The sequence below is a fragment of the Stylophora pistillata genome, chromosome 5, assembly GCF_964205215.1.
Source record: "Stylophora pistillata chromosome 5, jaStyPist1.2, whole genome shotgun sequence".
Classification (NCBI taxonomy): domain Eukaryota; kingdom Metazoa; phylum Cnidaria; class Anthozoa; order Scleractinia; family Pocilloporidae; genus Stylophora; species Stylophora pistillata.
In genome coordinates this window covers 18,570,716-18,590,715 of record NC_142523.1, presented here as the reverse complement: position 1 = coordinate 18,590,715, position 20,000 = coordinate 18,570,716, and the positions used below count along the sequence as shown (strand labels likewise).

The 20,000-nt window shown below is 36.8% G+C and overlaps 1 protein-coding gene across 8 annotated transcripts in view; it reads left to right on the top strand.

Moving 5' to 3' along the window:
* Nucleotides 1-20,000, top strand: part of LOC111331019 (furin-like) — an 85,154-nt gene that overhangs the window by 1,868 nt on the left and 63,286 nt on the right. For 7 of the 8 annotated variants that reach the window (XR_016002144.1, XR_016002143.1, XR_016002145.1 and 4 more), the window contains exon 2: nt 16,279-16,377. Coding sequence is in view for 5 of the 8 variants with exons in the window: in XM_088762245.1 (XP_088618371.1) it covers nt 16,279-16,377 (99 nt within the window). In the remaining 3 variants the exon portion in view is untranslated. Of the gene's footprint in view, nt 1-2,696; nt 2,739-16,278; nt 16,378-20,000 lie in introns of all 8 variants that reach the window. The other variant, XM_088762244.1, reaches the window with a different exon arrangement.

The following is a 20,000-nucleotide window of genomic DNA, read 5'->3' as shown; positions in this document are numbered from 1 at the left end:
AAGATTTTGAGGTTTTAACCAGTGAAATTGATGCTTTGAAGGAAGAACTCGCAAGACTTAAAGCAAAGTTAACAAACAACAAACAGCTGAAAAGAGAGCTCTCTGTGGTTGATGTTTTAAAAAATGACGGGTCTGTCAAATTTTACACGGGAATACCCAGCCTGGCTTGCCTAATGATGACATTTAATTTGCTGAAGCCGTTTGCAGAAAAACTTAAGTATTGGGACTAAAACAAAGAAAAAGATGTTAGGTATCAAAAGGATTCAAGCAAAAAAAAGCCTGGAAAGCAAAGACTTTTGACCATTATGGAAGAGTTCATCTTAACTTTAGTGAGACTCAGACTTGGGCTTTTAAGTAGACATCTCTCAGATATATTTGGAGTATCAGAGGGATTAGTTAGCAAAGTTTTCATAACTTGGGTTTGTTTTCTGTCTACAGTTTTTCATGACATTCTTCTCAAATGGCCTTGTAAGGAAGACATTAAGAAAACTTTACCAAAGTCTTTTTGTAAGTTTCCAAGTACAAGAATAATAATAGACTGTACAGAGATATTTTTACAAAAGCCAACATCCCCTAGTGCTCAGAGGGCCACCTGGAGTAACTATAAACTGCACAACACTATGAAAGCACTAGTAGGAATCTCACCAACAGGTTACTTCACCTTCGTTTCTAAACTATGGATAATAATAGACTGTACAGAGATATTTTTACAAAAGCCAACATCCCCTAGTACCCAGAGGGCCACCTGGAGTAACTATAAACTGCACAACACTATGAAAGCACTAGTAGGAATCTCACCAACAGGTTATTTCACCTTTGTTTCTAAACTATGGACTGGAAATGTCAGCGACAGATACATAACAGAAAAAAGTGGTCTATTGGACAAACTTGAGGAGGGGATTCTGTTATGGCAGACAAGGGGTTCAACATCAGGGATCTGCTTACAAGAAAGAAAGTAGCACTTAATATCCCACCACTTTGTAAAGGTAACTTACCCTTCAAGCCTGTTTGAGTTAGATAAAGGGAGTTTCAGAGGGAAGGAATGGGAAAATCATTTGTATGCAACAAGCAAACACATGGTCTCCTTAAACAAAATTTAAAAAAATCAGATATAGCAACATATCAATATTTAATTGGTAGCAACAATGAAGTTGAAATTACTTAAACAACAGTACAAATTGTTATCAGTAATTTTTATTCATGGTAGAGTCAAGCTTCTCATCAGGGAGATACATGTGTAAACCATTACTTTAACTGTATCTCAAAAATTTGTTTGAAAAGGCCGCAGTTCCTATCATACTTGATCTCTTTTCTAGGTGCTTTGATATTTATAACTGATTAAATTGATACAAAGTTAAATTCAACTATAGCATAAGGTGTTCATAAATAGCTTTGAAGGAAAAAGCAGCAAGTACTTCACTATCAGTAGCTTCTCAAGTTGGCATTTCCTTATGTGAAATCTCTCTTTTTACTTAGGAAAACAACTTTCCAAAAAGGCAGTAAAATCTACCCGTGCCATTGCAAGTGTTCGGATCCACGTAGAACGTGCTATTGGACGACTTAAGGACTTTAGAATTCTTCAAGGAAACTTTTAACTGTAACTACTGGTACTAGGTTGTGGTGGATGATAACGAAGGTCTTCTACGTGTCCATCGAAGAACAACTTGTATCCCAAAAGAGATTTGTAACTTTTTAAGCTTTCGGCGTTATATCCGGGATCCTTTCCCACAAGATAATTGAAAAGATCAGGAAATCTAAAGTCTGATATGTTTGAAAAATTTTGGGTCCATTTACCAAAAGCCTGATATTCCTTGTTCAACGGATTGGTCAAGTACCCTTCATTGGTAGTTTTCAGTTGCTCTTTCATTGAAATTGCTGGATCGACTGGCTCTTCTTCTTCTGAGATTTTCGGGACTTTTATCTCCTCACTTTTTACACAAAGTTCTATTAGTTCAGCCTTACGCTTTCCTGAGCTTTGAATGCCTCGTTGTTTTAAGTATTCTTTTAGCCAAGGTACCGATTTAGTACTAAAAATGCCCGCACCAGAGCTGACAGCCATCTTAAGTGTCCTCTAAGCCTCGATTACATGCTCATTTCTAGTTCTCAGGAAAGCGCGGCCAAGTATATCGAAAGGGCCCTATTGTTAAGGGTATGTCAAGGGAAGAAAATACTGGTGGTATTAGTAGGATTTTTATTCAGTTGGAGTTGCAAAATGACTACAATGGATTGTTTTGTTTGCTGCAAGGCCCTTAAAGTGCATGAGCTCGACAAGGGGTGGCCTGTTGTGGTGTGCATGATGTTCACTGTTGACATGCCAACAGGAATTTTGTTTCTTGAAACAGTAACTTCGGAATATTTGGAACTTGTTTTCGAGAGAGATATTTGAATAAATACGTGAAATGAATTTTTTCTTTGATACAAAGTAGCTTTTTCAAGATTCGTTGGTGATTGCATGTGCTTACATAGGTAGTAACCAAAATATTCAACTGAATATTGTATAGTCAGGGAGCAGATGCTGAAAAAAATGAGTTTCTTTGAACCATCGCCACAGAAAAGGTCTGATGCTTGATTCTGATGGAGAAAGACCTCCTGACCATTTTGGTATATGTTTCAAAATAGAGGCATTTTTTGCCACACATGCTATAGTTTAACATGGAAACGGCTGAGATCTAAATTGACCTTTCCGCTCCCAATAGATGAGCAAATGGGATAAAAGTTAATGGGGAATGCATAGCCAAGTAAGTAAATGTGAAGCATATGACAAGATGCTACTAATGATTGTCACAGGGCTGTGGACATGAGCATTTATGCCCTAAAATATTGGGAATATTATTAGGTCAATATCCAGCTTGTTTTCTGAAGTTCTGATACATTTTAAATAGTGTCTTAACATGGTTGAAGCAGACTTGAAAACAAGGCAAATATAAAGAGTGGTGTATTATTGGTCAAATGTTATTAAGACGCAAATGTAATGAAGGTGTCAATTGAAAATGAAACCTATCATTAATTTGCATAAAACATATGTTTGTGAAGCATGTTTTGAGATAACTCATGCCAGTTTAGTTCTCCCCCCCACTTCAGTTCCAAATAATGCTTGTGTTTTAAATTGAGTTCAACTTTAAAAATTAGTCATGGAATCACTAAGTATGATTATGCAATTGAGATTTGTGAAAAGCAATCAAGGATTGACCAGAGGCACCACAAAGTTTTGTTTTTTTGTTTTTATGCCCCTCAGGACATTTTGAAAAACATCAAGAAAAAAACATATTATAGAATTATGGTGTCTAGAGAGGGTCAGGAAAAAATTAGTGAAACATATAGTATAGATAATATGCATCGAAAAAGCCTAAAAAAAATCAAAGAAGTCTGAGTTGATTAATTTATTGTTGAAACAACAGAAAGATTTTGAGCCTGAAGTTGTGCTTCCAAGAAAAAGTGTAAGGCAAATGGTGCAAGAATATGAAGACAATGTAATTGCACCACCTATCAGTTTTAGGGATGATGATATCATTTTACCACCTGTTGGTTTTGGAGATGAAGAAAGGCTGCCAATTCCTCCAAAATGAATAAAGATTAATGTGGTAAAAAGGCAATAAAAGGGTTTACCAAATCATATGAAATAAAGATACTAACAGTCCATTAAATCAACTTGCATCTACAAGAAGTGGAGTTACCAAAATAGTGAGAGAAAATCTTGAACAAACGAAAGGTTTGAAGTTTGTTGAAGTGGGTTGTGAAGAAAAAAATTATTTCCTCTTTATATATTTCAAATGAAACATTTGAAAATGAAATGAACCTGTTGATAACAGATGATGAGAAGAGTCATTGTTTTAATAAAAGATTTTGATAAAATGATGTAACAACAGACAAAACACAAGGAAAAGAAACATTTTTGTATGTATTGTCTACAGTGTTTCAGTTGTGAAGGTGTGTTGAATAAACACAAGGAGAACTGTATTATTAGAAATGGTAAACAATTGATTAAGATGCCAGAAAAGGTTGAACAAGTTTTTTCAAGAGTTCATACAGATACCTGTTCCATTTGTGATTTATGCTGATTTTGAGGCTATTGTGAGGCTATTTTCTTATCAATAGCAGCCCTTCTACAGAAGCCTATCAGAAACATAGATTGTGGATGTGCTTATAAATTGGTTTGTGGTTATAATGATAAACTCAGCAAAGATATGAACTATTTTAGAGGTGAGAATACTGTGGAGAAATTCTTGAGGCAAATGCTCGAAGAAACTGATTATTGTGAGGAGATGGCATTCAGAAATTTTAATAAACCTTTGAACATAACTGATGAGGATGAAAGGAAGTTCAAGAAAGCTAAAAGTTGTCATATTTGTGGAGAGAAATACACCAGTGAAGACATCAGAGTTAGAGATCATTGTCATTTCACTGGAAAATACAGAGGATTAGCACATTATGATTGTAATTTGAAGCTAAAACTTGACATAAAAAATATGAAGTTTCCAGTTGTTTTTCATACTTTAAGAAGATATGACAGTCATTTCATCATGCAGAATCTTGGTAAGTTGGTAGCTAGAGAACAATAAAATGAATGTAAATGTCATTCCAAATAACATGAAGAAGTATATGGCTTTCGTGTTGAATAAGAATTTGGTGTCTATAATTTGATAGTATCCAGTTTATGAGCAGTAGCTTAACTTGCTGATAATCTTCCTGAAGATTCTTTTAAGTATATGAAACAAATGTTTAAGAAAGATGAAAAATTCAAGTTGATGAAACAAAAGGGAGTACATCCTTATGATTATATGGACAGCTTTGAAATATTTGAAGATTAACACAGCTTCCATCAAAAGATGGTTTTTACAGTATTCTGACCGGTGAACACATAACGATGCAAAATAGGAAAATGTGCAAAAAGTATGGAAGACATTCAAGTAAAAAAATATGGGTGAATATCATGATTTGTATTTGATGTCTGATGTGTTGTTGCTGGCTGATGTGTTTGAGAACTTCAGAAAGACATGTTTACAGTATTATGAGCTAGATCCATGTCATTATTTTACTTCTCCTGGTTTCAGTTGCGATGCAACGATAAAAGTGAGTGATGTGAAGCTTGAACTCATGTCAGATGTGGATATGTTTCAGTTTATTGAGAAGAGAATGTGTGTTGGTACCAGTTACATTGCCAATAGATATGCAAAAGCCAACAATAAATACATGGAGGATTATGATAAGAGCAAACCTAAATATTTTAAGTACCTTAATTGATGCCAGTAATTTATATGGTTGAGCAATGTCACAATATCTTCCAAGTGGTGCATTCACATGGCTCAGTCATAAAAAGATTGACAAGCATAGTTTAACAGAACACATGCCTTTGGATGAAAGTAAAGGAGGAATGATTCTTGAGGTTGACCTGGAATACCCAAAAGAATGGCATGATCTTCATGATGGTTATCTTGTTCCTGCTGAACAAGTCAAAATTAAACAAAGAGGTGCTTTAATTCAGATTATTGTCAGTGGTGATATCAGAAAAAAATATGGAATAACCATTGGCCAAGTTATAAAGCTGACTCCCACATGGTCTGACAAAGAAAAATGTGTTGCATTACTGAAACTTGCAGCTTTATTTGAATTTAGGATTAAAATTGAAGAAAATACATAGAATCCTTCAGTTCGATCAGAGTCCATGGCTCAAACAATACATTGATTTCAATTCAAAGAAGAATGCTTTTGAAAAAGATTTCTTCAAACTTATGAACAACAGTTTATTTGGAAAGACAATGGAAAACCTCAGAAAGCATGTTGATGTGAAACTAATCACTGACAAAAATATGTTAGGGAAAATATAGCTCTAAACCAACATGTATTGGGATTAAAATATTCCATGAGAATCTCGTGGCTCTTCACGAGATCAAAGAAACACTCACTCTCATTCGCTTTGTGCAGCTATTTTGCCACTTAAGGCAGGGAATCAACACTATTGCAACAAATGTAAGTTTTGCATTATGTAGTTTTCATCGTTTTTGTTGTAGCTTTTCAAGCGTATTTAGCTTAGTTACAGTATTAGGTTTTCATTCACTGATATAGAACTTTGCAGTTTTAACCATGTCGTTTTGCCTCATTTGTTTGTCTCCTCAATCTGTGCTGGCCGCCGTCATCAGTTATTGGAATTAAACATTCCAAAACTCGTGTTGAAAATTGCATTAGAGTTGTTTGTCCTTATTAATTAAAGAATCAGTCGCCCGTGGCAGTTATAGATATTCTTTGCTTACAGTTAAGTACCATTATGATAGAGAAAGTGGAAGAGGTAGTAACTGCGGACCTTGCCAGTGTTGATCAGTGGTATGAGCAAAACAGAATGATGAGGAATACCTCCAAATACCATGAACACATGTCTAAAACATTGTGCCCTTATGAAAAACAATATGCACTAGAAACATTTACAAGATGAGGGTAATTTTTACCCGAATTGACCAATCAGAGTGCTTTGTTTGTTTCAGTTTACCGCCGGGTAAAGTTTACCCTAGTGGGGTAAACTTACCATTAGCGATTCGCTCGTTAGAGCCCTTCTATGGGCTGTATCGACGCAAAATATTTACATTCTTTCGATTTCGCCTTCTTAGAATCGAATTTCGTGATTTGGAGTTGAAAAAGGTGCAAAACCGATCAGCTTATCTTTTTTTTATCTAGGATGGCGTGCTTTTGGATTTGTCGGGATTCGAAAATTGACACGGCTATGTTTGCAAAGTCACATGTAATCTTTTACCATCTTGGTGCCACGTCACGCTCTGAAACCTGCTGAGATGTTTGTTGATTCCACGAAAGAGGAATCAACAAACATCTCAAGATTGTCACTGTAGCCTAAACCATTTTTAAGTTCTGGAATAATTCTAGTTATAAAATGTCATATTGGAGAACGAGGTGACGAGCGTGTACGGCACTTTCTAATTGAAATTGTTTTTTACTTCCTTTTGTTGACTGCTCGGACAATAGTCGAAATAATAGAATAACTGGTAGTTTCAATGTCAAAGTGGGTGCCGGCGTTAGAGCCTGAAGGAAATACTGATTAAATGACTTGAAATTAACAGTATAATACGGGTTGGTGTGGCTTTTTAAAGGAGAGTTACGATTTTTCCAACTTGTTCAGTTTTAAAGGGCTTTGTGAAACAACAACAGAGTCCCCCCCCCAAATATTTTTCTTGAGTTAAGAAAAGAACGTTTACTCCGAACGGCACCATTTTTGACTGACACTTCACTGCTGCTGAATGCACTGAGAAAAAAATATTTCCATGAAGTAGTACTTGATCGATATCTTGGCAACTCCACTCGCGAATCGGCAAAAATTGTTCGCATAATGGAGCAGCCAAACACATAAAAATCCCTTGTCCTCTAAGAGTCATCACTAAACCGTTCAAGACCTTGATGAATACTTCCACAAGCAATTAAAGACATCTATTTTAAAAACTCATCTCGTCTATCGTGCCCTTGATTTCAAGCAGAGCGGGACGGCTGTCTACCGATATTTCCACGTGCATTTTACGTGATGTCATCACAAACATTCTGGATATACAACACGCAATCGACTGCGCATGTCTCCGATCTGACATCTTGATGAAAACGATATACCTTCGCGGGTGTCTTTCCCAAAAGAACTTGTCAACGCACTGTTTGAAGCGTAACTACCGTAAGCTATATTTATTGATGGAAAGGTTACGAAATGCGCTATCCGAAAAAATTGTTATGTTAAGGTTTATCTAATCGTTTTCGACTGATGCGTGCCTATTCGGTGCGGACAAGATGTTGTGGAGTTGTTCCAATTAAAAACTTGAAAAACAGACCGCCGATGGGAACGCAAAGGCGTCCTGCCGAGTCTCAGGAGACTCTCGGCAGACACTCGGCAGAAACACATCTTGCCAGTGACAATCCTTTATTCTATTTTCTGGCCGACTATTTTTTCTTTAAAGAAGCTCAAGCACAGCGCAGCTGAACTCAATAATATGGTTGCTGGTCGGGTGCCGGCACATGATGACTTCTTAAAACACTAACTCTAGTCCTTCTCGATGATAATTTTTTTCTCGCCATTCTTCGTCAAATTTCATTTATTTCTCTCGCTTACAGCTTGTTGATTCATACTTCAATCACGAACCTACCCCGCTCTAAAAGTGCGTATTACTTTAGTGGCCCGTTTGGCTCGGCAACGAGTAAAAAAGGAGCTGGTTCGATTGGTGAATAATTCTAAATTACCCACTTGGAGCTAACCAGCGTGTATGCTTTATAAAGAGATACTTCAACCCTGAGGCGCGCATTTCTGTTTTACCGCGTAATTTGAAATTGCAAATTCTCACAGCTTCTCTACTTGCTCGTGAAAAAGCTTAACCTTGACTTGCTCAACTTTTTAATGTTATAAGTGGTTATACGTGGTTTCACATACCAATGAAAAACCAGTTTCTATTAGTACATGTCAACTTGAGTGATGTGGTAACAGTATAATGGAACGAAGGTGACCACAATTTGAAAAGGAAATTAGCAAATTCCTCTCAGTGTGAGATAAAGCTTGTGTGCGGCATTCTTAATGGGGAAACGGTCGGTGTAAAACTGGGACAGCTACGTTCTGAAATTACGCTCCCTTCTGTGAAATTATTCGGAAAAGATTAAATTTTCTTAATTCTTCCTGTTGCCTTCCCCAGTACACAAAATTTTGTAGTGGAATTTCTGAGGAATGGTGGCTGGTCTGCGTAGCTGTAAATTTGGACAACTTATTTATTACAACATTTTCCGTCAATAGTGGATATTGAATTAAAAAATCGCGCTTTGTTAGTGGGTGCCGGCATCAGAGCTTGAAGGAAATACTGATAAAACGACTTGAAATTAAAGGTATAATACGGGTTGGTGTGGCTTTTCAAAAGAGAATCCCAATTTTTCCAACCTGTTCAGTTTTAAAGGGCTTTTGTGAAACAACAACAGAGCCCCCCAAAATTTTTTCTTGAGTTAAGAAAAAAACGTTTACTCCGAATGGCACCATTTTTTACTAACACTTCACTGCTGCTGAATGTACTGAGAAAAAAATATTTCCATGAAGATATCTTGGCAACTCCACTCGCGAATCGGCAAAAATTGTTCGCATAATAGAGCAGCCAAACACATAAAAATCTCTTGTCCTCTAAGAGTCCTAACTTTAACGCGGATGTTTTCTTTGCTGCATGATGAGACAACAAGATGTTTACAGATTACATGTGTCACGTTTTCTGGGAGCGAAACGCTGCGCACCTTACATTACAGTTCGATTGTTCTATCGATTTCGTAAAGAAAAGGAATTTTGGAAAGGAAATTTTTGTGGAGGCTCGAGGATCCATAGTGATCTTCCAAGTTATGCTGCTAAAGTCGCCGGATAGAACGCTTTAATTAGATTACACACCTGATACTTTGATACGTGAGCGTAGATTACTTAGTTTGATAAGTACGCTCTCGAATTCGCAAGAAACACTCTTCGGAAAATCTGGAAATAAAGATTTTCAAAAAGTAGTTTCCATCACGCATACATCGAAGAGTTTTGCGACTACATCAGAAGTAAAATGTGACACCACTCTCTGCAATATTCGAGTAGTTTCTCAGGAAGAAAGAAATGGCTAAATGCACATGGTTTCTTTGGTGCGTGACGTGGCACCAAGATGTTCACAGATTACATATTGAATCCATAGTTAGTATGTGTCACGTGTTTTGCGAGTGAAACGCTGTGCATTGTACATTACAGTTCAAAATGTTGACTGTTTTATCGATTTTCTTTAAGAATGGAAAGAAAAGGAGGACATTGTCGTGGTGTCCCGATGATCGATCGCGAGGGTGTAAATTTGATGCTAACTAGGTCGCTAACGTCAAGAAGACGCGCGCTAGGATTGCTACAGGATTATACATGCCTGATTTGCTATTGTATAAACTTGTCACCTAAAATCTGTCAATAAAACACCTTCATGTCAACAATATTTTATCATGAAGGTAAAACAAACATGACTTTGCAAACATAGCCGTGTCAATTTTCGAATCCCGACAAATCCAAAAGCACGCCATCCTAGATATAAGCCGATCGGTTTTGCACCTTTTTCAACTCCAAATTGCGAAATTTGATTCTAAGAAGGCACAAGCGAAAGAATGTAATTATTTTGCGTCGATACAGCCCATAGAAGGGCGCTAACGAGCGAATTGCTAATGGTAAGTTTACCCGGCAGCAAACTGAAACAAACAAAGCACTCTGATTGGTCAATTTGGGTAAAAATTACCCTCATCTGGTAAATGTGTTTAGTGCATATTGTTTTTCATAAGGGCACAATGTTTTAGACATGTGTTCATGGAATAGTAATGGGATAAAGTCACAGCTAGGTTATGCCACAATTCTACTGCAAAAAAACAGTTATTTCCAATATGGAAAATCTTGAAATGCTTGGTGTTACCATTGACGACAAAATGAAATTCCAGAGGCACATAGCAAATGTGTGTAGGAAAGCCTCCCAGAAGATCACTGTACTCAAGCAAATGAAAAAGGTCCTACCATTTGAAACAAAAAAGTGTCTATACTTGGCTTTCATTATCCCACAATTCAACTACTTATGATTCAGAGACATGGCATTTCTGCAATGAAAACACCACTACAAAGCTAGACAAAGTTAACAGGTGTGCCCTCCATTTTGCCTTAATTAATGCTCTACAAGAACTACTTGGTAAAATAGGCTTACCATCACTTGTGAACCAATGCCTGACAAAAATGGTCTGCCCCAAACAGTGTCAAAGAACTGATCAGACGTAGAAACAGTTATTACAACCTAAGAGGAAACAACATTTTAAAGCTGCTTTAGAAACACTACAACTTGTGGTTTAAAATCATGGAGGTTTACAGTATCAAAGCTACATGGAACTCAATACCTGACTCATAATATGGCACTATATTGGATCTTTCAAGGTTTTTTAAAATACTAATTAGAATACTAGACTTGTCAGGTTTCATATGATTGTCATACTGTACACCTTGTATCTTCAAATAGTTTTAGCTTTCCTCATTTTATGAAATATATCTAGTCTTATGTTAATAGTTTTAAATCTTGATTTTAATCTTATATTATCTTGTAGTTACTTTTAGTAGATGGTATTATCTCAATTTAGTTCTTTTTACTTTACTTTTTGTGTTATACCTGCAAACTAGCTGGTGAGATTGTTCTCACAAAAGCCAAGTGTATATATACACAATAAACTTGAATTCATATATGTGAACTATTTAAATTAAAAAAAAATGGCACAGGAAGTATATCCTTGAAAAATACCCTTTGTTATCAAATTTTCAACTCTGAATATTGGATTTTTAGTGTTCTGATTGGTTCACTCATGTCCAGTTATGAGCTCATAATTATTCTGAGTTACCTCATATAGAAATGCACTGCGCCAACTGTTCCAAATATCCAAACATTCAGCATTTATGAGTAAAACAATTCCATTAGCTTTCATTAGATACAAGATTGGTTATAGCTAACTCAGTGCTGTGTGCCTTGTTTATGCAAAGTGACATAGAGCAGTAAAGTCACATTTGGTACATAGTTTCCCTGCAAAATGAAAAACAACACTGTGAATTTGCTCACTTAGAGCTGCTTCCTCCAATTTGTATGGTGTGAAAAAATGAAATATGTGTGTTTATATACTCATACATTTCCATAGTCATAAGAATCAGACAATGGGACAAGATGCTGTGATGCCATGATTTCATAATTAGGTCATTTCTCACAAATTATTAACAAATAAATGTGACTTAAAACTGTGGAGGCCACATTCTGGAAAGCCTTCAGTCAAATCAAGGAATGAACCACATCAACCACAGCAAAACTACAAAAAACTCTAGCTTCAAATTTCAACGTGAATAAAAGCAAGGCAAGCATGGCCATGTATTACTAACCACATGAAAAACGGGGTTGGGCTAGCACACCTGTTAATATCTAGTGTTAAATACAGAAAAACTCAATGACATTCTATTCAAATTTTTAAAGAGCAAAAAAACTATTTCCATTGAACTTGCAAACATCTGAAAGCTCAATGACTTCTAAAAAGGTTCCATGGTTCTCTATATGAGAAACAAATCACTCAGGATTTAGTCCAACTGAGTTTGATTGACTTCTTTCTGAAATGCAAACCTTTATTCTTTCAAATGTATATATTGCAGCTCTAACCTTTTGTGTTCAGTGTATGACAAGTGGACCGAGAATGTCCTGCAGAGAACAAAACAAAACCCTATATACTACCCTATATGCGATGCATGCTCAAGGGATAATTGGTAACTATCCTCTTCTGAGCAACAAACACAGTTATATGGCTCTGAAAAATATACTTATTAAAATTTGACTGACGATAGACCACTCTTTACATTAATTTGCCTTTTTTTTTTAAGTCTGCTCCAACAATCCAAAGATACTATATAAAGGTCAAGGTCTCATAAAAAATTGCATATTTTTTGTAACCACCAATATATAGTTTGCAGTTAGCTTAGTTGGCAACCATTTTTTCAGCTTCCATATATAGTTATACTCTGATCCTGATGAAAATCCACTTTAAAGTTGAAAACACACGCCACCATTGTGAATAGATTATTAGCTTAGGTGTGATGTCAAACCATCCAACTTTTCATTACTCCTACCTGTTTAGAGTGTTTACCTTTCAATCATAGTCATGCATGTGGTAGCTCTTGACATTATCGTTTCAAGCCAGAATGACCTCAAAATTTGGATCATCTGAAAATTTTGGTTTAATTTGGATTTTGGACTCTAGCTAGCTGTCGTCCTTGAATTTAAGATTGTGAAGCAGTCACCACTGGTTTGCCATGAGCCATGGCATGTTGCTGTTTTGTTCTTTTAGTTTCTCAGCTTTCCTCGAAATTAAGAAACACTCCTAAATTGTTTAATCACAGGTAGCCCAAAATGAGCCTTTGTAAGTATGCAAATATCTTTGCATCAGGCAGCACAAAATACAAGGATCAGAGGTTTCATTTCTAAAACAGAGATATGCCTGGTCTGACCTATGATCACATTTCTATCCATGAGCATTTTTTATTTCTGCTCAACTGCAATCTCCATACTGAGTTTTTCAAAAATTCTTAATGGTCTGTAAATAGATTTTTGCAAGGCAAGGGAAGAAGATTCTGCAAGGGGCTTATGCATATGTTGAAAAAGTGATGAAAAAAGGAAAAGTGTAGCTTATAGAGGCAAGAATATACTTGTTGTTGACATAAGAAAATGAAATACATCTTTTTTCCTGTTAATACTAAAACAAGGAATGATGTAAAACCACCCACAACTCCCTAAAACCACCTAAAACCACCTACAACCACCTATAACCATCTAAAACCCCCTAAAACCCTCTAAAACCCCTTAAAACCCCCTACAACCACCTACAACCACCTTCAGAATACTATTGTGACAATTTGTGACAATTTTGTTCACAAATTTCAATGTAAATGCACACTGGAAATCATGTTGTTGCATGTCTCGCATGTCATCATGACCAGAGAGAAACATGAAGAGAATTGTTTACACCAGAGCAGCACCAAGAGCCTTGAGGTTTTTGGAGTAATAGATAGACTATGTTCTTGAGGTCAATGTTTTCAAGGTCTGAGTTTTTGCGGTCTGCTTTGAGGTCAACTGGACACCAAGCAGGACCCCCAGTAGCAGGAAATTTGATGAGGTTGCCTAATATAACATTTTACCCTCTGCTAAGAAATCGAAATCCGAACAGCCATAACCATTTTAAATTGTTTCAAATTGGGCTGCATAGTGAGCGTACAAAAAAAAAACAAAACAGTTTAAAATGAGATTCTATTATTCACAGAAAAAACTTAATTGACTGAGAACGGGAAACTGCAGGGAAAAGAACAATGACAGTTCAAACGATGTGACAGCTGTGATAAACAGAACTTGCAAATCTTGCGAGATGCATTCAGCTTATAAATGCAGACTTTGAGGACAGATAAAGGTGTGTTTGAAAGACAAAGCTTAGCAGCAAGACGAAAGTAACTAAGTCACTTGTCCGTGACCTTCTGTATGCTGACAATTTTACCATTGTTGCTCACTCTGAGGCTGACCTCCAAAGACTCACTGATTCACTGGCAACAACCATCACTGATTCACTGGCAACAACCACCAAGCGCTTTGGACTTACAATCAGCATCAAGCAGACAGGGGTGTTGTTCCAACCAGCCAAAGGCTCAAAAGCAAAGGCCCCTGAAATCATCATCGATGGCCAAATCTTGAATAATGTGAACTTTTTCACCTATCTTGGCAGCAGTCTCTCCTCTACCAACAGTCTTGACAATGAGATATCCACCTGTATATCCAAAACCTGCACTTCGTTTGGCAGACTTCACAAGCATGTAAGGAATGTAAGAGGACTGAAACTTGAAACAAAATGCACGGTATACAAAGCAGTCGTCCTATCTGCATTGTTGTTTAGGTGTGAGGCGTGGACCCCACACAGTATATATATATATATATATAGATATATATATCATAGTATATATAGTATATGTATAGTATATATAGATACAGTGTATAGATATATATAGTTGTTTAGATATATATTGTAACTGTCGGTAATAAATACTGTCCTGAAGATTAAAAACGCTCGGCCTCGTAGAATTGTTTGTACCTTTAATCACTCCTTAGGTTCCTTGTTACATCGCCCTCTGTTTCCGTTTAGTCTTTCCGTTTATATAGGACGAGTAAAACCGTTGACATTAAGATCCTTAAAGCAAATTTAACGCCCTGAAATTTGTTTAGGTTGGCTGAGGTACAACCTTGTCTTGAACAGTGAAACAAAATTTAAACTCAATGCCGTTGTACTAATCTAATGCGACAGCATTAACATATATATAATTTATATATATATATATATATTTTTATAACTAACTGTAGACAGAGCTGTTTTGGCCTTCTGGGCCTCATCAGTGCAGTGCTGATGCTAGGATGGAGGAGAACCGAGAGGGTCACCCCAAACGACCGAGCATTTGTGGTATCATCGTAGCCGTGCCAGAGTGCTCAAACTAGAATAAACTAGTGAGCATGTGCAATTGCAACAGCAATGACTCATCCTAGGTAGAGTGCTCAATTTGGACATGAAAGCAAAGCTTTGTGTGCCAAAGAGGTATATCTAACTGCAGACAGAAGTGTTTCGGCCTTCTGGGCCTCATCAGTGCAGTACTGATGCGAGGATGGAGGAGAACCGAGAGGGTCATCCCAAATGACCCAACATTTGTGGTATCGTCTAAGCCATTCACAGAAAAAACTTAATTTACTGAAAACAGGAAACCGGGAGAAGAACAATGACAGTTTAAACGATGTGACAGCTGTGATAAGTCTGATAAACAGAACTTGCAAATCTTGCGAGATGCATTCAGCTTATAACGCAGACCTCGAAAACTCAGACCTTGAAAACACTGACCTCGAAAACGTAGTCTGTCCGTTACTCGAAAAACCTCAACGTTCTTGGTGCTGCTCCTGTGTAAACAATTCTCTTCGTGTTTTTCCGTGGTCATGACATGCGAGACATGTGACAACATTTCCGGTGTGCATTTACATTGAAATTTGTCAACAAAATTGTCAAAAATTGTCACAATAGTATTCTGAAGGTGGTTGTAGGTGGTCATTGGTGGATTTAGGGGGTTGTAGATGGTTGTAGGCTGTTGTAGGTGGTTTTAGGTGGTTTTAGGTCGTTCCTTGTTTTAGTATTTACGCTTTTTTACCAATCATAAACCAATTTCTATTTCACAAATTACAGATTTCTATTTTGCAAATTACAGATTCCTACTTCGCAAATCCAGAACAAATCTCTATTTTGCAAATTAGAGATTTCTATTTTGCAAATTGGAGTTCACTATTTTGCAAACTACAGATTTCTGTTTTGCAAACATTGTTTTCTACTTCGCGAATCATTGACAGATTTCTATTAAGCAAATTACAGATTTTCATTTTGTTTCATTTCTTTTCATTTTGGTGTGTTTAATTTTGCAAAATACAGTAAGCTTTGGCAACAACTAATATTCTTTGGCATGAAATTTGTAACGTATGTATTGTTGCTATATGAATTTGTGGATTTGCCTGATCGTTCATCTGATAGATTATTCACTGGATATCAGAAATACTGATTTGGTTTCTTCTCAGATTTTTTTCATTGTGTAAATCTTCAGCAATGAAGATATCCAAATGCCGCATATTTTTCTTAGAGTGAGAGCTCTAGCAGAAACACCAATTCTGATTATTTTCATAAAAATCTTTTTCGCAGGTGGTCTCTGATTACTATGTATTTGACCACAGGATGGTTCAGACAAGATCAGATTGTCCTAGTAAACATATTGATAATGAACTTTTAGCAGAACCAGAGGTGAGCATACCAACATTTTACTTGGCTTAAATTTTCCAGTTCAGAAACTTGCTAAAAATTTTCAAAATATGCATGCATGCATGCATGTTAAAGCACTTGACCAGTTTAAAAAATACATTATTGCCATGAAATCCCATTCAGGTGAAATGTATCTCAACCAAGTTCCATTTAATACTAGATTTATGTTGACTTAGTTTCCTTTTGGATTCTATTTGGATATGCAGCAAACACATTTTCAAGGAAAAGTGAGCTTAAATTTGCTGAATAATGCAGTTATATAAGCAAGTTAAAACCTTCCCCCTAACCCTTTACACTGTAACATCAATATGCAGGCTGTTCTCTATACATTCCTTGAGTTGCTTCTGTTGTTCTCATGACCTAAATATGTAATTCAGGGGTGATATTTTATGGAGAAATTAGATGTTAGTCATTTGTGGGAGCTAAGGGGTTTAGTAAGCTTAACTGAATATATGATATACATCATGCAAATATGACAAGGAGTACTTACACTGCTTGTCTTGATTCAAGGACCTAATTATTATAATCATGTTAGAATCATGAGTTGCTAGAAAGTATGAATACAGCTTAAATTACTCATTGTTGTATTAGGCTGAGTGGAGTACAATTGATAATGGTTATAGGACTGAGTGGAGATCAATTGGGTTTTTAATCATACAAGTGATAAACAAAATAGTACATAAATAGGCTTACTACCTGATGCCTATTCACACTTCATCTGAAAAAAGGGCAGCTATTGAGCATATAAAAGGGCCTGTTGTTGCAATGATCAGATCACCCCTGATGAAGGCTCTAGACCCAGTTACATTCATTAAGTCTTTAAACCAGAGTAGAATCAAACCATTTCTGAAAATAGGTGACTCAAGAGGGAGTCAGATTTGTTGACAACAGCACTCGTACGTCCACATATAGTGTCCACTTATTCAGGCGATGACATGTCAACTCTCCTATTACACTGTCCAGTTACATGCATGATGTGTACACTATCCTATTAGTGCTCAAAATGGACTGGTGATAACCAATCACACTCAAGAATTAGTTGCTTATAGATTTCACTAAGGGAGTAATGGGGTAAGTGACTTCAAACTGGCTGAGCTTGTAGGGTGAGGCCAATTTGAAATGAAGAGCACTTTGCTCATACTGTTGTCCAACTGAACACTGGGATGGGCTAACACAGTTCCAGGTCCCTCGGGTGGCAAGTTGTTTGCAAAGCCTCAGTCTGCTGCTGTAGAGTTACGAAGAGCTTTGTGACCATAGATATTCCAAAAGGTACGAAACTTTGAATACAACATTTTACTTACATTTTGGGGTAAAGCATTTAATTTTGTTCATGACATTTTCAGCTTCCATCACAGGTGTATCAGCATTTTCTTGTTGTAAAATCTCACCTGTCTTCCTCTCTTCTCCCCAATTGGTTATGGGAAAAAAATCAATATTGTTCCTCTGTGGGATTTCCTCAAAAACTTTTACGATTTTAACATATTTAAGATATTGAAAACGGCAGAGCATGTTCAAAGTCACTATGCAAATGTGTCTGTGTTGGCAGATCATTGCATGCTGCCAAAAGCTATCAATACATCTGAAATGCAAGGCAAAATAGAAATATCCTTAATTTAAAGACTGAAGTGCTTTAAATTGACTGTTTAGTGACAAGCAAGATGCAAATTTCTCGGTATGATTTTATGGCCAGAAAACTGGAAGTGTTGCATTCGAATTCCTGCAAGTTAAAAGGAAGATCACCCCAAAAAGCATATTTGCTTTGTCCTCGTCGCTTGTAGGTTCCAAACAGACATTTCGTGACTTAAACATGATGCAACTCGTAGTTGTTACCAGGCCGAGTGAGTGATCTTGTTTGGCCATGTGTATGATGAATTTTGTTCTGAAGATTGTGAATGTGAATCGTTTTCATCCTATCAATTTCGACGAACATTTTTCAGTTATTTTGAGAAGGAACCCTCAGATTGTTTGTAAGTGTTTGACATTTCGTTTTATTTGAGCTTTGTATACTTTCATTTTGCTTTATTTTGCTTCGCATTTGCAAGTTTTGATTGTGTAATTCTACTTTCAGAAACATATTTGTATGCCGTTTATTTGATGAACCTAGATCAAAGAATCTAAAATTAACCAATCGATTCAGGAGCTACATTAGTTTAAACAATAGGGATTTCAAGAAACTGGAAAACATATGCTTATCCGGCAAGAAAACCGACGAATCAGTTTCAAAGTATGAGAAAGATTTAGACATTGATGGCCAACTCAGTGAGAAGATTCTCAGCCTCAAAAGGAGCAGAGCTGGATTCAAAGCGTCGCTGAGAAAGAAAACAAACGATCTCTGGGATCTGATGACAGAAGAGGGCAACGTGGGCGAATTGAAATTGAAATTCAAAGAGCTGTTAGAATCCTGGGAGAGATTCGAAGACGCTCACAAGAAGCTTCATAGCATCCTTACCAATGATGATGAAATTGATGAGTCTCTAAGGAACTATGAGAAGGAAAACGAAGCGATTTGTGAAATAAAAGAGAAGATCTTCACGTGGATCTATGCCATAGAAAGTGCTAAACTGCAAGATGAAGTAACACCTCTGGATTCAATCAACCAAGTAAGTGTTTCCCGCGTTTCGAAGTCAAGTAAAGTGTCAAAGGTATCCCATACCAACAGCTCATCTAGTTCAGGAAGAAGGAGGCTTATCGAGGAAACAGCAAACCGTAAGGCCCTTGAAGCAAAATTGAAGTTGTTAAAGGAAAAACAGGAATTAGCAGAGAGAAAGCTTGAGTTACAGAAAATAAAGGAGGAAGAAGAATTTCACTTGAAGGCTGGAACAAGAAGAGATGTTGAAAATGAAGATGGAACTAGCCCAGTCAGCTGCAAGGGAGGAAGTTTATGCTAAAATAGAGGCGAACGAGCGTGGTGAACTGTCTCACATTGATGAAATTGAAGAACAGATTGAGGAAGTTGATCGTAATACTAAGTTGAAAATTAAGATTGAAGAATCTCCTCTCGATCCGCTGGCACCTGAATGACCAAGTGATGTGCGACCACTAGTTACACTCCCTGTGTTGACTACGTTGAAAAGGAGACTGAAAAGGACAAGTCTTCTACAAAGGAAGATGACTTTGCTCAGATGATGACTAATCAAGAAAGACAAATTTATTTAAGTGTATCAAAGAACTGGTAGCACAGCAACAAAGGAGTGCCTTGACTTTAACACCACCCAAACCTGAAGAACCCGTCTTCAGTGGAGATCCAATGGAGTACAACAAGTTTGTGAAAGCATTTGAGACATTGATAGAAGCATGGATGGATAGCCACAGTGCATGGTTGTATTATTTAGTCCAGTACACTTCTGGAGCTGTTCAAGAGCTTATGCAGAGCTGTTCACTGATGGATTCAGATAAAGGTTACCAGGAAGCAAGGAGGCTCCTCAGGAGCAGGTATGGCCAGCCCTAAAAGATTGCTTCTGCATATGTTGACAAGGTTGTAAATGGACCACAAATTAAATCCGAAAATGGGGAAGCCTTACAGAAGTTTTCATTGCTTTTGACCAGCTGCAAGAACACACTTAAAGGAACTGAATATCATAGCAAGATAGATAACCCAGATAGCT